Source organism: Geotrypetes seraphini, chromosome 3, assembly GCF_902459505.1.
Source record: "Geotrypetes seraphini chromosome 3, aGeoSer1.1, whole genome shotgun sequence".
Classification (NCBI taxonomy): domain Eukaryota; kingdom Metazoa; phylum Chordata; class Amphibia; order Gymnophiona; family Dermophiidae; genus Geotrypetes; species Geotrypetes seraphini.
In genome coordinates this window covers 28,466,420-28,490,306 of record NC_047086.1, presented here as the reverse complement: position 1 = coordinate 28,490,306, position 23,887 = coordinate 28,466,420, and the positions used below count along the sequence as shown (strand labels likewise).

General features: G+C 42.7%; 1 protein-coding gene across 5 annotated transcripts in view; it reads left to right on the top strand.

The window, feature by feature from the left end:
- UBE2J1 (ubiquitin conjugating enzyme E2 J1) overlaps positions 1-22,887 on the top strand; it is a 65,067-nt gene extending 42,180 nt beyond the window's left edge. For all 5 annotated transcript variants that reach the window (XM_033938840.1, XM_033938836.1, XM_033938839.1 and 2 more), the window contains 3 exons: positions 1,830-1,959; positions 12,179-12,313; positions 22,288-22,887. In XM_033938840.1, the coding sequence (XP_033794731.1) occupies positions 1,830-1,959; positions 12,179-12,313; positions 22,288-22,557 (535 nt within the window). In that variant the 3' untranslated portion in view covers positions 22,558-22,887. The remainder of the gene's footprint in view (positions 1-1,829; positions 1,960-12,178; positions 12,314-22,287) is intronic.
- Positions 22,888-23,887: the final 1,000 nt, after the last annotated feature.

The window sequence follows — 23,887 nt, the reverse complement described above, 5'->3', positions numbered from 1 at the left end:
TGCTGGCATTGTCATATTAATATAGGGACTCTTGATCATATGTTATATTTTTGTCCACTGATACTTAATTTCTGGAGGTCAATTTGGGGACAGAAAAGTATTATTCTTGAATCATCTATTCCTATATCTTATGAAACCATAATTTGTGGTACGTTGTTACAGGTAAAGCCTGTTTTGGATAATTACAAGAGCCGTCTTTTATTGATCATGACAGGAATAGCCATCCAAATGATCACAAGGAACTGAAAAATGTTATGACAGACTTAACTACACATTCTGGTGGGCAACTGTGTGTAATACATATAAATATGAAAGAATGAATGCGGAATGCTTGGGTCGTAGCAATACATTTAATAAAGTATGGAGCCCATTGACTGCATTTGTTAACATACAATAATAGAGATATATCTTATATGTCTTAGTTTTCCTTACACATCCAGGGTGGGGGGAGTTTAAAAATATTTAATTATAATATTGTAATAAATAATATGATTTAATATATTCATAATTGGGAGGAGGGGGGAAATGGATGTTTTCTTTAATATTGTGTGTAATATGGTGTATTTTATGCAATCTGTTAAAGTCATATTAATTGTAATACACTGTCAAAGTTTGAAAATTAATAAAGAATTTTTAAAAAAAATTCTTTATTCATTTTTTAATCTTACAACAAGTGTACAAATAATAAAACATTTAAAATTAAATACATCACTTTAATTTCTTTCTAGTATAACATCAAATAAATAAATTTATTCCCTTCCCACCCACTCTTTCCTTTAGCATTCAATCAAAAATATATAAATATTCTTTACTATTGATTAAACCTATAGTAAAACTTTAATTCACCCTCCTCCCCCATTTGCAAATTAATAAAGAATTAAAACTCCCCCCCCCAAAAAAAAAACAGTCTTTCATGTGGGAGGCCAAAAGGGAGGGGGGACAGTGCATGTATTTAACACTTTCAGAAGCACATACACCGATTTTCTTCCCTGGGAACAGTGGCATAGTGATGGTGAGAGGTGCCTGGGGTGGTAGCGCTCCTCTTCTTTGCCCGGCCCTTCCCCTCACACCCCTTCTCTAACCCATATCTCTTTTAACTTTCCCAGCATGAGCAGCATCACCAACTTGCTGTCAGTTTCAGCTCTCCCTCTGATGTCACTTCCTAGGTGCCAGGACCCAGAAGTGACATCAGAGGGAGATCCGACGCTGGCGTGAACAGCAGATTGGAGTTGCTGCTTGTGCCGGCGAAGAGATAATAGGTACAGTGGGTGGGGGCAGAGGGAGTGAAGGCGTGGTGGGGAGAGGAGTGGGAAGGAGCAGAAAGGAGAAAGGGTTGTTGGCGCCCTCACTGAGATGGCGCTCAGGGCGGACTGTCCCCTCCCCCACCCCCTTACTGCGCCATTGCCTGGGAATGCTTCCTCACAGTCTGGATAAAAGTTTGGATATTGGAAATCCATGTGTGATTTTAGGCAGGCAGACGAGGATGGGTTTCAGACAGTACACTCTCCGCCTCTTCCTGGTAGTAAAGTCGGGCTACACCAATCGTGAACCGCGAATGAGCGGGGGAACACTGTTTATAAAACAAAAAGGAAAATTAGTATAACTAGGAATTGAACCAGAATCCAAATGCATGCAATCTGAGTTAGGCTCTATGTGCTGTGTTTTCAGGCTGTTTCAAGCCAACATGATAATATTGATATCTGGGTGCTTTAGCTTTTTAGATCTTGGCTGTAAATGTTTTTGTCTATTGTTTTCATGAAATCCGATGAATTCATTTTCGAATGTTGGTGATAATGGTTAAGCTGAGGTATAATGTCTGTTTATACCAGGTCCCAGGACTTCTACTGTGAAGGATGTGGAGCACACATGAAGACAGTACTGCACCCGTTGACCTTGGATAGTAATTCTAGCCATGCGGATGAGGAAGCCAAGGAGCTTGCAAGGCAAATCAGTTTCGAGGTAGACGAGCCTGTCTTCAGTGCCATTTCAGTAACAAGTTAGATATTGGCAGATGATAGACCATTGGTCTGACCCAGAATGGCTGTTCTTATGGTCTTACATGAGCCAAGTATAGGACAATTAAGCCATTGTAACATCACTGATGAGGTTGGCTCTGAGGCACTGTGGAATGAGGCATTATGACATCACAATCTCAGCTCTGGAATGTCGCTCTCATTTGGGTTCCGGAATCTTGCTATTCTTTGAGATGCTGGAATGTTGCTACTCTTTGGGTTTTGGCCAGGTACTAGTGTCCTGAATTGGCCACCGTGAGAACGGGCTACTGGGCTTGATGGACCATTGGTCTGACCCAGTAAGGCTATTCTTATGTTCTTATATGTTATTCTCTCTGCAAGAAACTCCCCCAACCCTTATATGTTCTGTCTCTGTCTAAATTAGATTGTGGTCTCTTCTGAGTAGGGACCGTCTATTACATATTAAATGTATGCCTTTCAGTGCTTTAGAAATGATAAATAGTACCGTGTTTCCCCGATGATAAGGCAGGCCATCAAATAAGACAGCCCCCCCTTTTTAGAAAAAATTGTAAAATAAGACACCCCCCCCCCCCGCAAATAAGCCACCCACCGATACCTGCGCTTACCCGAATCGGGTGGTACGGTGGGTGACTCCGTGTGGTCCCTCCGTCTACCGCGGGGGTCGGCAACCCGCGGCTCCAGAGCCGCATGCGGCTCTTTTCCACCTTTGCCGTGGCTCCGGTAGTGTGTCACGCAGGCATGCAACTTACAAGTCCGGCATCACGGCGGGAAATAGCCATGCTGAGCAGTGAGCTCAGCACGTACACAGATGAAAGCCTTGCTTGCTGATTGGTCCGGCGGCCGTGCCGCCGGACCAATCAGCAAGCAAGGCTTTCATCTGTGTAGTGCTGAGCTCACTGCTCAGCATGGCTATTTCCCGCCGCGACGCCGGACTTGTAAGATGCACGCCTGAAAAAGAAATCATCCTGGCCGGGGTCGGTGTCATGCTCCGGAGATCTACAGCCTTCCTATCTCCCTCTCCCTTCTACCTGCTTCCGGCCACATCCCCTGCTCCGCGGCTCTCTTCGGCAACTCAGCAGCAGCGATCGACACAAGCTTCTGACGTCGGGGCCTACCCTCTGCGAGTCCCGCTTGTTTCAACTTCCTTTTTCCACAAAGGCGGAACTCGTAGAGGGAAGGCCTCGATATCGGTAGCTTGTCTTGATCACCGCTGCTGACAAGTTGCTTTAGAGAGCCGCGGAGCAGGGGGGTGTTGCCAGGTGCAGGTAGAAGGGAGAGGGCCAGATGCAGGACTCGTGGGTGAGGGAGCAGAAGAGAGAGAGAAAGAGAGAGGGGAGGGAAACAAAAGGAAATATTTCATACTGGGCTGGGCCGGAGTGGAGGGAGGGTGGAAAGATTCTAGCTACAGGGTGCAGTAACAAAGGAAAAGGGGGGGAAAGCTGAAAATGGAGATAGTGACACAAAGAAGAGAAAGGGTAAGCAGGACCTACTGAATAAGGATAGAGATACAGCGGGGACATGAAAGGGTAAATAAGGCATCCCCCCGAAAATAAGCCCTAGAGCATATTTTGGCCTTCCAAAAAAAATAAGACAGTGTCTTACCATCGGGGAAACACGGTAGTAGTAGTAGTAGTGTGGATCTCTTCAAATGTAGTTTGAACTTTTAAGCACATTTGTTCAAGGCATTTTTTTTATGGTTCAGTAGGCACCCCTTAATCTGGTCTTGGCAAAAAAGATTTCCTTGTCTGCATCCAAAGGAGAAAATTTGTTTTGCTTTCAGACATCCACTGTAATGGCTCAAAATCTCACTCTGAACTACCAGATTCAAGAAGTGTTATTGTAGATGGGCTGGAGTAAGTCTTAACAGAGATTTCGGCTGTTGGAACCCAAGCACAGTACCGGGTAAAGCTTTGGATTCTTGCCCAGAAATAGCTAAGAAGAAAAATTTAAAAAAAATAAAATAAAAAAAATTTTAAATTGAATCAGGTTGGGCAGACTGGATGGACCATTCGGGTCTTTATCTGCCGTCATCTGCTATGTTACTATGGCATGACTGATGCATTGCAAAATTCTGTGCAAATATTATTCTTCCCATCTGTGATTCTGGGAAAAATGTATCTGACCTGGTTTGTTTACACTGGTTTACTTACATAGTTATTTAACCAAGGGAATTGGCGTGTATGTTTGAGGTTAGGGTAGATGTTGTTTACACAGACAAACCGTACTTAATTACAAATCATCTGATCAGCCTTTTTTTTTTTTTTCCCCCAAAAAATTTTTTATTAGAAAAAAGGCAAGATACAAACAAACCAGCAAATACAGCATTTTTCAATATTCATCAAACAAAGAACAGCTAACAATTGGAACAGAACGGAAGAGAATCGGAGTCCAGGCTTGGGTTCTTATAACCTGAACTCGGCCAATCTCCACCCTACTTGAAACCCCCCTCCCCCCCCCACTCCCTCACCTCCATCCCCCACCCACAACCACCCCCCAACCCACCCTCAACCAACTGGCAGTAAAGGTACCACTGGCTTCTGTAACCTATTAGCAACTTGACTTTTGATCGGAGGGGTTAAAGTATCTAAATAAGATGCCCAAACAGATAAGAAAATCTTACTCCAATGTCTAGAAAATCGAGCTCACATAGATTACCACACCATTAAACCCTTTCAGGACCATAAGGATCGTAGGCCAATTTTTGTGGTTTTGACGACATTTTTATGGTAAAAAGGGCTTGCAGATGCCAAAATATTGATTTTTTTTTGTGAAATATTATTTTTTTTTTTTTAAATCACACTTCTGGCTTATGGACAGTGTGGCAAGTGAATCTTCTCGTCAATCTGGCAACGACGCTAATGAATGAATGTCGGAACCAGTTTGTTTACATAAAGGCAGTATCATATGGAATCCGTACATATCAAATTTAGAACTGTAGACTATCCCAATCAAAATTTATAGGATTTTAAAGTTATGGGACAAATATGTCCCTTGGTCCTGAAAGGGTTAAAAGATGGAACTTATTGCGCCAATACCAAATGGTGGGTTGGGAGTCCTGAAGCCAATGATTCATAATGCACTTCTTCCCCACAATATATCCCTTGCAGATAAGCAAACAATCGCCTGCAGAAAGCCCTCCCAGAAGATCAGCCTTTTTTTTTACCTGTGGTTTGTGTACATCCAACTTCTGGAACGGGGTAAACCTCACTGTTTAAGAACATAAGAATTGTCGCTGCTGGGTTAGACCAGCGGTCCATCATGCCCAGCAGTCCGCTCACACGGCGGACCTCTGGTCAAAGATCAGCACCCTAACAGACTAGCCCTACCAGCGCACGTTCTTGTTCAGCAGGGACTTGTCTGACTTTGTCTTGAATCCCTGGAGGGTGTTCTCCCCTATGACAGACTCTGGAAGAGCGTTCCAGTTTTCCACCACTCTCTGGGTGAAGAAGAACTTCCTTACGTTTGTACAGAATCTATCCCCTTTCAACTTTAGAGAGTGCCCTCTCGTTCTCCCTACCTTGGAGAGGGTGAACAACCTGTCCTTATCTACTAAGTCTATCCCCTTCAGTACCTTGAATGTTTTGATCATGTCGCCTCTGTTCGAGGAAGAAGAGGCCCAGTTTGAACTATTATGGTAGAAATCTAAGGAATGATATTAGGATGAAAGAGTGGTGTAGAAAGGGTACAAGTGGATCGATTTTTTTACTCCATCAAAAATTACAAAGACCAGGGGACACTCAATGAAGTTACTGGGAAATACTTTTAAAACCAATAGGAGGACATATTTTTCACTCGGAGAATAGTTAAGCTCTGGAACGCATTGCCAGAGGATGTGGTAAGAGCGATTAACGTAGCTAGTTTTAAGAAAGGTTTGGACAAGTTTCTGGAGGAAAAGTCCATAGTTTGCTGTTGAGATCGACATAGGGGAAAATCACTGCTTGCCCTGGATCAGTAGCATGGAATATTGCTACTATTTAGGGTTTTGCCAGGTACTTGTGACCTGGATTGGCTGTGAAGATGAGATACTGGACTAGATGGAACATTGGTCTGAGCCAGTAAGGCTATTCTCATGTTCTTATATTCCTCTAGCCACAGTAACATGGTATCGCAAAGTCATTATTGAATCTCCAAGTACAGTGGTACCTTGGATTACGAGCATAATCCGTTCCAGGAGTATGCTCGTAATCCAAAATGCTCGTTTATCAAAGCGAGTTTCCCCATAGGAAATAATGGAAACTAGCTTTGATACGTTCCCCCCCCCCGCTCGCAAAGTCCCCCCCTGCGTGATCCGGCACCCCCTGTGAGAACAGGCACCCCCCCGCCCGACCAACTTTAATTCACCCCCCCCGTCTGGCACCGGCACGAGAACCGCTCCCCCCGCTCGCAAAGGCCCCCCCCCTCCCGCTCAAATTGGCACCCCCCCCCCCCCCGCAAGAACAGGAACCCCCGCCCGACCAACTTTATCTCACCCCCCCTTTGGCACCGGCACGCAACCCACAAGTGCCGGTGCCGCTTGAAGATCTTCTTCCTTGTCTCTGCCGGCTTTGAGCATTCATCTGTGGGGAGAATTAGAAGGGCTTGAGCATGCGCAGATGCATGCTCAAAGCCGGCAGAGACAAGGAAGAAGATCTTCAAGCGGCACCGGCACTTGTGGGCTGCGTGCCGGTGCCAAAGGGGGGGTGAGATAAAGTTGGTCAGGCGGGGGGTTCCTGTTCTCGCGGGGGGGGGGATGCCGATTCGAGCGGGAGGGAGCCCTTTGTGAGGGGGGAGCGATGCCGGTTATCGGGGGGTGCTCGTAAATCGAGTTAACACTCGGTTTGCGAGACACGTTTTGCGAGAATGTTTTGCTCGTCTTGCAAAACACTCGCAAACCGGGTTACTCGCAAATCGAGGTTTGACTGTACTTGATTTCTCTAAACCTTAAGATAAGCAAAATCATTGGCAGGCACTAGGAGTTGGCTAAAAAAGAGAAAAAAAAATGCTAGCTCTGTGCTGTTTGTAATCCTATCTTGCCTGCTTATTTAAAAACAAACGTAGGCTCTCTTTATTAACAGGGGGCTCTGATATACGCATTACCTATAAGTCCCATGCTTCCTCTTTATCTGATTAGGCAATTATATCCTTTTCTAGAGCTAAAATTTTTATCAGAACAGTATGAGGAAAATTTTAGATAGAATGTGGAGAGGGGAATTCAAACATCCAAGTCAGGACATTTGGATTTCCCATAATATTTTGCATATATAGAGACTCTCATCCCACCCTCTCCATGTTCAGAGAAAGCAGTGATTTAGAAAGCTGCATATAGGGGAAAAAGCATATTGCTCCCCCACCATACTGACATGGGAGCAACTGCTGATCCCTCTGCAAGGCACTGATCTCAATACTGCAGCTCCCTGCCCCCCCTCCCCGGGTACCAACAATATGGTCTCACCCTGTGGCACTCTACACTCTTCATGTCACATCCCCTCCCCCCATAGGGGGAATTCGCACATGGACAAGAATCCAACATGTGGCAGCCTCCCCCAAGTTAACACCCTTTCCCAAAGGCCAAGCCCTTAAATTCACCCCTTCACTCCCTACTGACCCACTCTCTGAGCTTACCAGGGTCCCCAGCTTCTAATGGGGCAGGAATGATTTTAAGATTCACTGCTAATTAATTAACCTAGAAATTGGAAGTAACAGAAACACCAAATAGCCATTAGGACAAGAAGGAATCATTTTAATCTGCAAGCATGAATTTCCTACTGATTTTACTAATCTGTTTAATATGCGATAACATTAACCTTTTCCTATCGTAATAAATTTTACGTTACACTGGTTCTAATCGTAATTATTTTAGCAAAGTTTTGTATTATTCACCGTTATCATTTACGGCTATTGTAAACATAATGTAAATAAGTCATAAGTCTGTAAATTCAAATATTTTGTATTCCTGGCTCTTTATTAGTCCATACAGACTGTTTATCCACTGTCTATGTCATTTTTGGAATGTCCCGTCATCCGGGACACACAATAGGAAAAGGTTAAGGATGTTAAGTGAATCTATCCATAGCTACACTCAGCCCATTATCCTGATCTACCCATCAGGCTCATAATTAGCAAACAGGAAGACAGAGCAAACCATATTAAGGTAATCTCAAGCAACGGAAGACATCAACGTACCCTAAATAAAAGGATAAGGGAAGTAAAACCTATCAGAACCACTACATCTACCAAACCTATCACATCCACTTCCGTTCCCTGTGCATATCTTAACACCAGATCTGTCAGGAATAAAGCATTTTTAATTAAAGATTGGATCATCAGCAAGCAAATAGCCTGTCTTTTCCTAACGGAAATGTGGCTATTGTCTGAAGATGACCCAATAATAAATGATCTTCTACCAGATAATTTTAAAAGTCACATGCTAAATCGTGATGGAAGAAGAGGGGAAGGACTAGCAATTGTTTCTAAGGAAGGATTTGTAGTTGAACTATTGGATTCCAAAATGACCAATCAATTAGAAATATTAGCCTGTAAAATTAGCAATAAGGAACTAGAAGATTCCCTTTCATGTATATTATTCTATGTTCCGCCAAAAAGCTGGCCAAAAGCTAGAGAGGACTTTTGTGACTTTGTCCTACATAACTCAGTCACTTCATCACATAATTTAATTGCAGGAGACATAAACTTACATTTAGATGAAGTGGACAATCCAGAAGCGAAAGACTTTAAAAACTTTCTATCTCTACTCAATTACAATCTCCCTTTACCCACACAAACACATGAAAAAGGCCATCATTTAGATGTGGTAGCAATGTCCACAAAGGAGATCTTAGACCCTTCCATCTCTCTTTGGACGGTACTTGGTGTCACAATATCTGGTCTGACTATTTCACTTATTATTTCAATCTAATCTGGACTCAGCTAAAATTAAGACACATCCACAGACAAAAAGAGAAAACCTTACAAGGGGCCATATCAATCCAGAGGAATATTGGGCACAATATGATCTACAAGCGAAAACTAGCACATCCATTTTAGATAAAATTGCCCCTAAACGAAATAGTAAAAGCTGCTCAAATAAATACAACAAATGGTTTGACATCGAACTCCTAACAATGAAACAATCAGTAAGACGATTAGAAAGAATCTGGAAAAAAACGGGAAAACTGTCAAGACAACTGGAGATCCAACATAAAACTCTACAAACAAAAGATAAAAGAAAAACGTAAAACATTTTACTCATCCAAAATTAACTAATCTAATACTAGCTCAAAAGGAGCTAATACAAAAGAACTGTTCAACATAGTTACAAATTTATTTGACACCACACATTACACTCAACCCATGCATAATATCAAGCTACCCTCAGCAAATGATCTAGCACAACATTTTGATTCAAAAATTAAAAACCTAAGAAATAACTACTCAGCAGTTGTCGCATATAAACACCAATCAACTGATATATAAAGAAATGAAATACCAGCGGACATGATTTGGAGTTCCTTCCATAATTTAGAATGGAATAACTACATCAAGTTATATAACAAATACTCTACATCATACTGTGTCCTGGACTCTTGTCCCCCAGAAATTATGAAAGCAGCTCCATTAGACTTTAAACTATCTCTGTTGAATTATTTAACCAATAACCTAAACAATGGAAAATTCCTCACTAATAATGGCCATATTATAATAACCCCAATTCCAAAAAATCGTAAAGAATCATCAACATCAGTAACCAACTATAGACTAGTAGCATCCATTCCATGTATTGTAAAAATCATGAAAGAATTGGTACACACCCAACTGATGGAATATCTCGACCAGTTCTCTCTTTTGCACGAAATTCAATCTGGTTTTAGGCCTCTGTGTAGCACTGAGACAGTAATTGCGGCTATCCTGGATAATTTGCGTTACTTGTTTAGTAAGGGCCTCAACGCCCTGATCATGCAATTTGACCTGAGCTCTGCCTTTGACTTGGTGGACCATGGAAAACTGTTACAATGCCTACACACAATTGGAATCAGAGGAGAGGTATTAAACTGGTTTCGAGGTTTCCTTATATCACACATCTACCAAGTCCGTTTTTAATTACGATCTCTCTGATACATGGCGCAATCCATCTGGCATGCCACAGAGGTCACCATTATCCCCTTTGCTCTTCAATGTTTACATGTCCTCATTGGGTGCGCAGTTGTCCCAGCTGGGGATAAAACTATTTAGCTACGCTGATGACTTCACAATAATTATCCCATTCACTACCTCTATCTCAGAAGTCACCCCTAAAGCAACAGAAGTACTAAATCGGATGGAGCAATAGATGTCTGAGTTCAGACTAAAGCTAAACCCAGAGAAAACAAAATTTTTTATAGCATTGCCACACCCACTTGACACTAAAGCATCAATGTGCACCAATAACCTTAGTTATCCCATTCAACCCACTATGAAGGTATTGGGAGTAACACTGGACCAGAGCCTGACCATGAAAGACCAGGTAGACTCCTTGATTAGAAAGATCTTTCTCACCCTCTGGAAGCTTCGGTCCATTAGAGCTTATTTTGATGTCTCATCATTTAGAATTCTGGTACAATCCCTTCTACTGAGTCAATTTGATTATTGTAACATCGCCTACTTGGCACTCTCCCAGAAGAATATGCGGCGATTGCAACTGGCACAAAATGCAGCGGTTAGGCTACTTTGTGGACTGAAGAAGTTTGATCATGTAACACCTTCTTATCGACTTCTACACTGGCTGCCGATGGAGGCACAAGTGAAATTCAAGTTTGGTTGTTTTTGCTTCAAGGTACTTTACGGCTTAGCCCCTAAATATATAACAGACCTTTTCTTTTTCACAACCAACAGACATAGGAAAAGCTCACATCCGAACTTTGTTTCTCCACCGGTTAGAGGTTGTAAATTTAAAAGTCATCACCAACATCTTCTCTCACATCAAGCAGCAATATGGGGTAAAGATCTGGAACTGCTCATGCCTACTACTTATGGGGAATTCAGGAAACGCCTAAAAACACATCTATTCCTGAAGTACTTAGGTAACTGACCTATACAATCTTAGGTCTCAACAAATGATCTTTAGAACTGTTAATCACTAACTCTGAACTTTGTTAATTCCACTCAATCTGTAACATCTTTTAATCATTGTAAACCGCATAGAACTTCACGGTCCTGCGGTATATAAACTGTTGTTATTATTTCATTCCCCAGGCATCTTGGATCGACTTATAATCCCTTATAACACAACAAGAGCATTAAGATCAAACTCTCAAATTCTTCTAGCTGTCCCTTCTCTGCGTCATCTTTTCTATGACACTACGTGTAAAACAATCTTTTCAGTTATGGTGCCTACCCTCTGGAACTCATTACCAGCTGCTTTCCTTGAGGAGTCATCTTTAGATTAGAAAATGACACGGTGGCTGTTACCCACGGCTAGCTGCGGGTAGCCATGGGTAACCCGCAAAAATGGGGGGGGGGGAAGTGCTTACTTCAGGTACAGGACAAGGCCATCCATCGCCCCGTGGCCTTGTCTCCGCAGTTAAGGGAGGGAATGCACGAGGTCACCGATTGCGCGCGGGCTCCTTCCTATCTACTGGCCACATCTATCTATTTCTCTCCCTCCCCCTTACCTTCGTGATGCTTGAGAGACTGGGTTAGAAACCACTGTCCTAGACAAAGTGTACTTAGTTGTTAAAAGCCTATTCTCTGGAATCTGCTCTTCTCAGTGGCCTTTCTAGAACCTTTTTCCCTTACGTTTTTTGGACAAACCTTTGTGGAATCCCACTGTGGCTCACTTGTAGAACTGCTGCCTCTGTCCCCAGAGGTTGTGAGATCAAATCCCGGTGCTGCTCCTTGTGACCCTGAGCAAGTCACTTAATTCTCCAGTGCCCACCACTATGAATGTTAGCTTTGAATGCCAAAGCCACAAAAAGGTGGTATACAAGTCTCCATTCCCTTTCTGTGTGTCTGAATACTGGATATTCATCCTGTTTACAGTTATGTTAGGATGGGAGGGGAGAGGTGATGGTTATAACTTTATCTTGTTTATGGGATGGGGGAATTTTTTCAAATTTTATTATAATATTGTACTATTTGCTACTTTTCTGTGGAATCCATTTGAGGCTGTCTATGTGGAAATAGTAGAATATCAAATATAATAACTGAAATGATGCCTGTATTCTCTTTAGGCTGAAGTTAATTCCTCTGCACAGTCTACTACTGAACCTTTGAAAACTTCCAGTTCAGACCATTCCCTTGCTACAATGGAGTCCCAGCCGGGAGATCTATCAAGGCACATGCAAGAGGAAGCCCCACAAGTAACGGTATGATTGTAAACATTTAAGTTTCATGGTGGAAGAGGACTTAAACTGTACACGTCTGAAATGTTCTATCTGCATTTCTCAGTGGCATTTCACAGGTCAAGAAATTAGATGTCATTTAGCTCCAATTGTTAGGTGAAACTGTTTGTGGAGGGTGCCTTCTGTGCATAGCACAAGTGCTAAGAAGGTGTGCCTTTAAAAAAAACAAAAATTAACAAGGAAGTTCTTCACCCAGAGAGTGGTGGAAAACTGGAACGCTCTTCTGGCATCTGTCATAGGGGAAAACACCCTCCAGGGATTCAAGACAAGTTCCTGCTGAACTGGAACGTGCTCAGGTAGGGCTAGTCTCAGGGCACTGATCTTTGATCAGAGGGCCACCGCGTGAGCGGACTGCTGGGCACGATGGACCACTGGTCTGACCCAGCGGCGGCAAATGTTATGTTCTTATGCTTTTTATTGAAACACGTGTCCCATGAATATTAAAGTACCAAGAACATCCATGAACATTTTTCTTAGGGCTATACAGATCCAAGAAATCCAGTGCGCTTATAACATAGCAAACAGTGTAGTTTTACAAAAACAAAGTTCAGTTTAACCTCACTTTATGTAAGTTTTATGTAAAATCCCCTCTCCCTTCTTCCCAATCCATCAGCACGGCCAGACTCGTATAAACTGCTACCTCCATGCCCCAAAATAACAAGATAAGATGAGAGCATTCTCTTACAAATGTAACTGACCCCCAACAGCTAAACCTCCTTTTAGGGGTGCACAAATATTTCAGTTTCTGTTATGTACATCTGGATTTTATAAATATGGGGCACGTTCCGTGTAGCCCGCCTAAAAAAATCGGCGCCAACTAGTGTGACGCTAAGCGTGATTCTATAAGAGTTAGGCACGCGGTATAAAATCACACTTAGCACCGCCGAAGTGGCGTTAGGCATCACGACTTTTAGGCACACCTTATTTATGCCAGCGTTTTCTTAGCCTAAATGCCTTCATCTAAGTTAGTTGCACATCGGTGCCTAAGTCCAAAATAGGTGCCTAACTCGAAAACATGCCCGTGATCTTCCCCCCTTCTTCTTAACCACACCACTTTTAACTAAACTAAGTTTTGGACTAGGCACCTGCGTTTTATAGAATCGCGTTTTTCGAGTTAAGCTAAACTAAAACTTAGGGCTCCTTTTACTAAGCTGCGCTAGCGTTTTTAGCGCGCGCTGCAGATTAGCGCGCGCTAACCCCCGCGCTACGCGGAAAAACTAATGCCAGCTCAATGGAGGCGTTAGCGTCTAGTGCACGCGACATTGTATTGCACGCTAAAACCGTTAGTGCAGCATAGTAAAAGGAGCCCTTAGTCTTTCACCTGAAAGGAGCTTGACTCGGTTAACAAAATTTAGATAAAAATAAGAAGAAAAACATAAATAGTGTAAATTATAATGTTGCTATTCTGGTGTGAGAGGTAAAAAGGAACAAGAAAGTGGTAGCTAGTAGAGGTTTGGTAAAACCCAGTGGAATTCTGGTCCCATTATGATATAATTTCAAATTCAGATTTCGCTGTGGACTAATACGAGCACGCAGATATTAAACAAAATGGGCCCCCATTAAATTAGAAAATATGAAAAATAAAAATTTGGAAGGCTGGTTTGATGCCGAGTTAGGAACAGTGAAACGAGAATTACGGAAATTAGAAAGACAATGGTTGAAATCGGGAGATAATGAAAGGAGATTGAATCGGAGACTGAAATTAAAAGAATATAAAAAAAACTAATAATAGATAAACATACTAAGTTTTATGCTTTAAAAATTGGTTCATCAAATACTAATAGTAGAAATCTCTTTGAGCTAGTGAACAATCTTTATGATATACAGGCATTCTCTTGCTCTACCTTAGATTCTCCACCATCTGCAGATGCACCGGCTGAGTTCTTCAATCACAAAATTAATAAATTGAAATCCCAATTGCCAGTTTCCATAAACAACTATTGGACTAACTTCATTATTCCTACCTGGCAACAATTCTGCAAATTTTGTAAGAAATATGTTAACTCTTACTGCAGACTAGATTATTGCCCTCCAAACATTATGAAAGTTGCCCCGGTTACCTTCAAAGCCAAGCTATATGATTGGGTCTCTTCTTTGTTACTGGCTGGTATATTTCCTGAGGATCTAGGTTAGATTTTGATTACACCGATTGTAAAAACCCTAAGGAATCCATTAAGTTGACATCAAACTATAGACCTATTGCGAGTATCTCCTTATTTGTCAAATTGATGGAAGGGAGGGTTAACCTAGATCTAGTAATGTATTTGGATAAATTCAGTATACTACAAGATAATCAATCAGGCTTTTGGCCTGGTTTTTAGCACTGAAACAGTTATTGCGTCATTATTAGACTTTCTTCATAGTCTGTTAAGCCAAGGCACAAGTGCTTTAGTTTTGCAATTAGATTTAAGTAGTGCCTTTGATCTAGTTGGTCATACTATTCTGCTTGACTGCTTGGAGTCAATTGGAATTTCCGGTAATGTGTTGAAATGGTGTCAGGGTTTTTTTGGGTAAACAATCGTATCAAGTCTATAGTGATAATAAGCAATCCCGCAGTTGGGTAAACTCTTGCGGAGTTCCGCAGGGTTCCCCTTTATCCCCTACTTTGTTTAACATTTACATTGCCTCTTTAGGGACATTATTGCAAAGTTTAAAAGTAAAATTTTATATCTATGTGGATGATATTACTATAGTTATTCCTTTTACTAACCTGACTTCTGAGATTAAGAATCATCTGTCTTTTATTTTAAAGCAAATTGAGTTGTGGATGACTGCATTTAAATTGAAACTCAATTCTGACAAAACCAAATTCTTTCTGGCAAGCCCGAATGACAAAATTAAATATTTATTGATTTCTTTGAATGATCAGGTCTTCCCAATTGACTATTCCATAAAAATTTTGGGAGTGGCATTGGATCGATCCCTGACTTTAGATGAACATGCGGATGCATTGGTTAGAAAATAATTCTCGGTATTGTGGAAACTAAGATCTATCAGAAAATATTTTGATGCTGTATCATTCTGTTTATTGGTTCAATCTTCCATTCTAAGTATGCTTGACTACTGTAATATCATTTACTTGGGAACTTTTAAGAAAACTCTTCAACGACTTCGAGTTATTCAAAACTCGGCTGTTAGATTGATATTTGGTTTGAAAAAATGGGAACATATAAGTCCCTATTATCAAAAATTAAACTGGTTGCCCCTGGAAGCAAAAGTTCTGTTCAATTCTCTTGTCTTTGTTTTAAATCAATATTTGGGTTGGCCCCTACGTATTTGGTCTCACATTTTAAACTCAACTGTTCTAACAGACCTACTCATAGAATTCATATGTTCACTTATCCTACAATAAAGGCCTGTCGATATAAAAGATTCTTGGATAGAACTCTTGCTTTCCAGGCAGGTAAATTAAATTAATGGTTGGGTAATATCATTATGCATTCCTCATCCTACTTCAGTTTTAGAAAATTAGTAAAAAACAAAATTATTTAATCGATTTGTAAGTTAAGGTTTTACTGTTTTTACTTTCACGTTGTAAGTACATACTGATGATTTTATATTGTGTTTTATTCCCTGATTGTCCAGCATTTCTTGTTCTAAACCGCCTCAAACTATTATGGCTTTGGCGGTATCTAATATAAAACCCTAAGCTGCGCGGACTTCCGACGCAGGTGGGGATCATGAGAGGAGCCGCCGCGTCTTTCAACTAAAAAATGCAATACGGCAAGGCGAGCAGGGAGCAGGCCAGACCAAAGCTCCGACTTGAACTGCCAGTTGGCCGGCTCCCTTGCCAGAGTTATTTTTCAGTTTACAGGTGCCGCCGCGGCTCCTGTCACGAGCCGCATCTGCTTCAGAGAAGACTTCTAATGCAGGCAGGGATCGTTAGATGATCCGCTGCGGCACCTTTAAACTGAAAAATAACTCCGGCAAGGGAGTCGGCCAGATCACAACGGCAGCCACTCCCCCCCTCCCGCCCTCTCTCTAACTGTCTGCCGAAACCCCCCCCCAAAAAAAACCCCAACAATCGCTGGCATGTAGGGGGAAAGGGGAGCTTGCAACAACAAAAACTCCCGATGCCCGTGACTGTGACCCCCCCCCTGGAGCAAGGGGGGAGAGGGAGATCATTCCCATCTGTCCGAAGAAGGAACCGGCAGGTTAGAAGGTCAGCTGGGGGCAGGAGCAAGGGAATCAATCATGAGATGAGAGTGGAGGACAAGGAGGAGAATGATAGTTGGGTGGGAGGGGAAAGAGATGCCTGATTGGGAATTGGGGCCTGGGTTGGTGAGGAGAAGAGAGACATGGGATAGCCACTAGAGAGAGAGGCTTTGGGCTGGTGAGAGAAGCAGGCATTTGGAGTGCAGGTAGGAGAGAGAGAGAGTGCATGGATAGGGTGGCCCACCACCACCTCAGCGAATGAGAGCTAAAGGAACCCCTCCCCTCCCCCGCCAGGAGTGTGCAGGCAACTGACCACAGCTGGATTGAGGAAAGGGCAAGGGATCCCTTAGCTGGCACCACTGGAAGGCGGCTTCAGTGAGGGTCTGGGCAGGGAGAGCGACAGAAAGAAATAAAGATAGACAGCGGGAGGGAGAAAGAAAGATAGAAAGAAAGAAAGATAGACAGGGCAGGGAGAGAGACAGAAAGAAAAAAGATAGATGGGGCAGGGAGAGAGACAGAAAGAAAGGAAGAAAGAGACAGGGGGCTAGAGAAAGACAGACAGACATCTATTCTAGAATCCGTTAATGTAACGTGCTTAAACCCTAGTATAAGAATAAAATTATTATTAAATTATTATAAGTTTCGTTGAAATAGCAATGTTTTCATAGATTTCCGAAAAACCCAAAAAGAAGTAATCGTACAAACTGAAACAGGAATACCATTCCAAATCTCAGTTAGCCTAAACAAGAGAGTTTGATGCAATTTGCCAACAGATTTTATACCTTTCAATGATGGAAAAGAAAGTTTAAATTTGTGCAGATTTCTCGAGTCAGACAATCGCATAGCATTCAACTTTCAGTTGAGTCCAATTAACATCAGTTTTGAGGCGTTAAGTGCCAGTTGTTGGTGCAGATTAAGCCTATCAATTAAGTTAGGTGCCTTCATTAGCTAGGTGCACAGATGTAGGTATCTAACTTTAGCAGGGAGTGTGTGGCGCAGTGGTTAAAGCTACAGCCTCAGGTTCAAACCCCACACTGCTCCTTGTGACCCTGGGCAAGTCACTTAATCCCCATTGCCCCAGGTATATTAGATAGATTGTGAGTCCAACAGGATGGATAGGGAAAAGGCTTGAAGTACCTGTATGTGAACCACTTTCAGCGTGACTATATAACTACAAAAAGGCAGTATACAAGTCCCAACCCCTTTCCCTGATGTCATAATGCCTCATTCCACCAATGCCTAAGTGCCAACCTCCTCAGTGATGTCACAATGGCTTCATGATTCTAAACTTAGCTCGCTTCTGCTATTGTACTGGAGGAGAGTGTGGCGCAGTGGTTAAAGCTATAGCCTCAGCACCCTGAGGTTGTGGGTTCAAACCCCATGCTACTCCTTTTGACTCTGGGCAAGTCACTCAATCCCTCATTGCCCCAGGTACATTAGATAGATTGTGAGCCCAACAGGACAGACAGGGAAAATGCTTGAAGTGCCTATATGTAAGCCACTCTGAGTGTGGTTGTACAGGTAAAAAAGGCAGTTTATAAGTCCCAACCCTTTTCCCTGATGTCATAATGCCTCATTCCACCAATGCCTAAGAGCCAACCTTTTCAGTGATGTCACAATGGCTTCATTGTTCTATACTTGGCTCGCTTCTGATATTGTATTGGAGAAGAGTGTGGCGCAGTGGTTAAAGCTACAGCCTCAGCACCCTGAGGTTGTAGGTTCAAACCCACGCTGCTCCTTGTAACCCTGGGCAAGTCACTTAATCCCCCTAACTTGAAACATGAGGATGTTACTGGCCAGACTTTATGGTAGAACATAAGAATTGCCGCTGCTAGGTCAGACCAATAGTCCATCGTGCCCAGCAGTCTGCTCACGCGGCGGCCCTTAAGTCAAAGGCCAGTGCCCTATTTGAGTCTAGCCTTACCTGTGTACGTTCTTGTTCAGAAGGAACATCTCTGACCTTTTCTTGAATCCCTGGAGGGTGCTTTCCCCTATATCCTGTAAACAGCATGGTTGGATAGGCTGGAGTGAGCTTGAACGGCAACTTCAGCAGTTGGAACCTAGGACAATACCAGGTGGACTTTACAGTCTATGACCCAGAAATATCAAAGAAGAGACAAGTTAATTTAATCATGTATTTTTAATGGGTATAACTAATGGGCAGACTGGATGGACCGTTCAGGTCTTTATCTGCCGCCATTTACTATGTTACTCTGTTACTATTGCCCCAGGTAGGGAAAAATGCTTGAGTATGTATGTAAACCACTTAGATAACCTTGATAGGTAGTATGGGCCATATTCTGTAAATGGCATCGTGATTGTAGGCGGCGGTAAGTGTATTATCTCTGTCTAACCAGACAATCGGGATGCACGATTTCTAAAAGAAAAACAACCCAAGGCAGGCCGCCTACAATGTAGGTGTCTGTCGTGAGTGCAGGGAGGTGACTAGGGATGCTTAAGCTCGCCCAAGGCTGGGCGTGGTTTCACCCAGAAGTGGCTTTAGGCAAGCTTAAGCGGCCCTAGGCGTCTACCTAGGGTCACGATAGGTGCCTGAAATGTAGGCCAGGAAAATTCTGGCCTACATTTCAAATAGACGTGGCCACTAAACTGATAGCGGCGGCAAGGAAATCTCCCTGCTGCAGTCAGCTGAGCACTATTTCCTTAAATCAAATCCTTTCAGTACTCATGGTAAAACTAGAGGATCGGAATTGAGTGTGCGGGGCGGTAGACTTGGGAGTAACGTCAGGAAATTCTTTTGCATGGAGAGGGTGGTTGATGTCTGGAAAGCCCTCCTGAGGGAGGTGGTGAAGATCAGTCAGATCCTTCTTCCACTTACTGAAGGATTGTCTTTTAGCTCCAGTAGTGTCCTTCACCTCAATCGTTAACCGTGCTGGCTGCCGTTTGGTCTTCCTTCCTCTGTTTTTGTAATACGTGGAATATATCTAGTCTAGGCTTCCAAGATGGTATCTTTGAATAATATTCACGCCTGATGTAAATTTTGACCTTTGCAGCTGCTCCTTCAAGTTTCTTTTTTACTATTTTCCTCGTGTTATCATAATCTCCTTTTTTAAAAGTTAAATGCTATTGTATTGAATTTCCTGTGGGAACTTATTCCAAAGATTATATCAAATCTGATCATTTTATGATCACTATTATCAAGCCAACCCCATCACTATTACCCCCCCCCCCACCAACTGAGGTGCTCCATTAAGAATTAGGTCTAGAATTGCTTTGCCTCTTGTCTGTTCCTGAACCAGCTGCTCCATAAAGCATCCTCAATTTCATCAAAGCCCTCTCCAGCCCGTCCGAAACCAAATTGCCAACAGGAGACAGACTGAGCAAGGCTGCCCAGTACCAGTTACCATCTAAGCGCCACTCAGACATACATGCAATTATTTCAGTTTTGTTTTTTTATACTATTCATTTGCTAATCAGAGATCCTCTGTGTTCACGCCACACTTTTTTGAATTCCGTCTCTAATTCAAAAAAAGTGTGGCGTGAACACAGAGGATCTCTGATTAGCAAGCTGTTAAATCAGAAGATGATTATGAAAAATTGCAAGAGGACCTTGTGAGGCTAGGAGACAGGACATCAAAATGGCAGATGATGTTTAATATGAGCAAGTGCAAACTGATGCATGTGGAAAAGAGGAACCCGAACTATAGCTACGTGATACAGGTTCCACATTCAGAGTCATTGCCCAGGAAAAGGATCTAGGTGTCATCATTAAGAATAAGTTGAAAAAGTTAGCTCAATGTGCGGCAGTGGCTAAGAAAGCAAATAGAATGTTAGGAATTATCAGGAAGGAATGGAAAACAAAGATGAAAATGTTATAATGCACTTGTATCGCTCTATGGTACAGCCACACCTTTAATACTATGTGCAATTCTGGTTGCTCTATCTCAAAAAAGATATAGCAGAGTTAGAAAAGGTACAGAGAAGGATAACGAAAATGATAAAAGAGATGGGATGACTTCCCTATGAGGAAAGGCTAAAGCGGCTAGGGCTCTTCAGCTTGGAGAAGAGATGGCTCAGGGGAGATTGATAGAGGTCTATAAAATACTGAGTGGAGTGGAAAGGGTAGATGTGAATCTCTTGTTTACTGTTTCCAAATATAGTAGGACTAGGGGGATGCATTGAAGCTACTAAATAATAAATTTAAAACAAACCAGAGAAAATATTTCCTCACACAACGTGTAATTAAACTCTCTGGAATTCATTGCCAGAAGATGTGGTGAAATCAGCTTAGCAGGGTTTTAAGAGATATATTCCATGTATTAAAAGAAAAGTCCATAGGCGATTATTAAAATGGCTTGGGGAAATCCACTGCTTATTCCTACTCTTTGGGTTTCTGCCAGGTACATGGGACCTGGGTTGGCTACTGTTGAAACAGGATACTGGGTTTGATGGACCTTCAGTCTGTCCCAGTATGGAAATATTTGTGTTCCTACATTACATTGTAAACACTTGTGTCGTTTTCTTCTTTTTGAGCTTCTGTTGCTTCTGATTTGGTGGTTTAAAGCAGAGTGCACTATGGCGTGTTCTGTTCTGTTACAGAACACGCTGCGGTGCAGCCCTGCTTTAAACCCGCAGGTTAAAACCACGGGCTCGCACTGCAGGTAAGGGCAACAGAGAGCAGGATAGTCGGGGCAGGTTTAAAGCGTGTTCTTAAAGCGCTGTTTAATATTGATTCCTTTCGGGAGCTGCGACCTCCTATGCCACCCCTCCCCCTTTGTTTTGACCTCGCTTCTGCAGGAGAGCAAGCACATGTGCGGATCGCATCTGCAGCCAACAATGATGGTCTGCGCATGCATCGCGATCGGTCTTCAGCGATCCATGGGATCGCTTGTGGGCGTGTGTCCGATCAGGTAATTTGCATGGGGAGCCTTTAGTGGATCGGTCGCCCGGCAGGACTCGGCCACGGATTGGAACTGGATCGGAAAGTTAAGGGGGGGGTTTAGTGAATCTAGCCCCAAGTGATTTGCCCAGGGTCACAAGGAGCAGGGTGCTGAGGCTGTAGCTTTAACCACTGCGCCACACTTTTCCCACGAACAAACTGCCATAACAATTCCTTACTCATAAGAACATAAGAATTGCCACTGCTGGGCCAGACCAGTGGTCCATCGTGCCCAGCATTCTGCTCCCGCGGTGGTCCCTAAGTCAAAGACCAGCGCCCTAACCGAGACCAGCCCTACCTGCGTAAGTTCCAGTTCCGCAGGAACTCTTCTTAACTTTGTCTTGATACTCTTTGCTCCAACCGGTTTCACCCTTCAAGGGCGTCATGAGGGAGCAGACGGATGTCACATACTGGGGTAATATGGCAGAGTTTCCAGAAATGTTTTATAATCTAATCTAATCTAATCTAAACCTTAAGTTTATATACCGCATCATCTCCATGAGAATGGAGCTCGACACGGTTTACAAGAACTTAAAATAGTGGGTAGAGAAGAAGAAAAAGGATTACATGAACTTATGTGTAGAAGGGGGGAGAGAAAGGGGGGAAGGATAGAGCTACAATTTGCTGAAAAGCCAGGTTTTCAGTTGTTTGCGGAATAACTGAAGGGAGCTCAGGTTCCGCAGCGGGGTGGTGAGGTCGTTCCAAAGACCTGTGATTTTGAAGAGAAGGGATTTTCCCAGTTTGCCTGCATAGTAAGTATGTAATAAGGATACCACATGTTTTTGGGGATGCACCTTTTGCCCAGTTTGGGCTGGTGGTTTCTGTCCCCGCTATTTTAATCAGATTGTAATATACTTATAATTGTGATTTTGTCCTTTTCTTTTAGGATGAAATTCAGAATCCGACAGTATCATCCATTGAAGAACATGCCCAACCTGTAGCTGCTGGTAATATACCCGTGAGCCCTCGACAGCGCCGTGCCCAGCCACAGCCACATCAGAGAGTCTCGGCTTCCCCTGCACTAACCCAGGCACAGCAACCAAGAATGAACGCTGGATCAACTATACTAATTGTTCTATTGACCCTAGTGCTGGCAGTTCTTTTATTCCGAAGGATTTATCTGGCCAACAACTACATATTTGATTATGAGTTATAATATTTTGCTTCCCTCTAAAAGGCAGTGACTTGAATGCTTCATTAAACATTCTGTATTGGGTGTATTACGAGAACTGTTTACAGAAAGCACTATTTTTATTTATCTCAAGTCATATGTGTGAGTGTGTGTGTTTACACACACACACACACACTCATAGGACAAAGTTTGTGCTAACTCAGAAGACACAACTGATAATCGAATGTACTGTAGGGTGAGGATTAATGTTTTGTGCTTGTTGGAATATTTGGGATCATCCCAATTCTCCGAGCATTGTCCATTTGTGATTTGTAACTAACTGAAAGGCTGTGAAATAAACGAGGGACAGGTGTATTTTGTCTGTGGAATGTAGAAGCATATTCTCCCAGTTTCTATAGTGCTGAAATTTTGGCGCAGATCCAAGATGCGTTTGCAGCTAAATTAGTTAATGAGCTATCAAGTATAAATTAATGGGCCTCAAAACAATCGTTAATTGCACTTTATTGGCACTCATTTGGATTTGCGCCCCATTCTATAACCCTGAGTGCCTAAATCCTAGAGCGTGTTTCTGAAAAGGGGGCGTGGCCAGGGAAGGGGCATGGGCAGGTCAGGAACATTTTGAAAATTTGTGTGCAGTTATACAAGAACAGAGGAAGTAGTAACAGCAGTTAGCATAGCTGGGTTTAAAAAAAAGTTTAGACAAGTTCCTGGAGAAAAAGTCCATAGTTTGCTATTGAAACAGACATGGGGGAAACCACTGCTTGTGAATGTTGCTTTTATTTGGGTTTTTGCCAGGTATTTGTGACCTGGATTGGCCACTGTAGAAACAAGATACTTGGCTGGATGGGCCATTGGTCTGACCCAGTATGGCTATTCTTAACGTAATGGGTCAGGTCAATGGTCCATCTACTCCAGTATCCTGTTTCCACATTGGCTACTCCAAGTCACAAGTACCTGGCAAAAGCCCAAACAGTAGCAACATTCCAGAATCCCAAGGAGCAGCAAGATTCCAAAATCTGAAAGAGGAGCAAGATTCCATGTAGAATCCCAAACAGTAGCTACATTCCAGAATCCCAAGGAGCAGCAAGATTCCAAAATCTGAAAGAGGAGCAAGATTCCATGTAGAATCCCAAATAGTAACAACATTCCACACTACCGAGCCAGGGCAAGCAGTGGCTTCCCCATGTCTGTCTCAGCAGCAGCCTATAGACATTTCCTCCAGGAATTTATCCGTTTATGTACTGAAATATTGTGCGTTGAATGCCGGCTTTTACACCAGGTTTCAGCCGGCGCAAATGCCAGTACTCAATGTGGCTGGCGGTTGGAACTTTCAGAACTAACAGTGAGCTCCAGC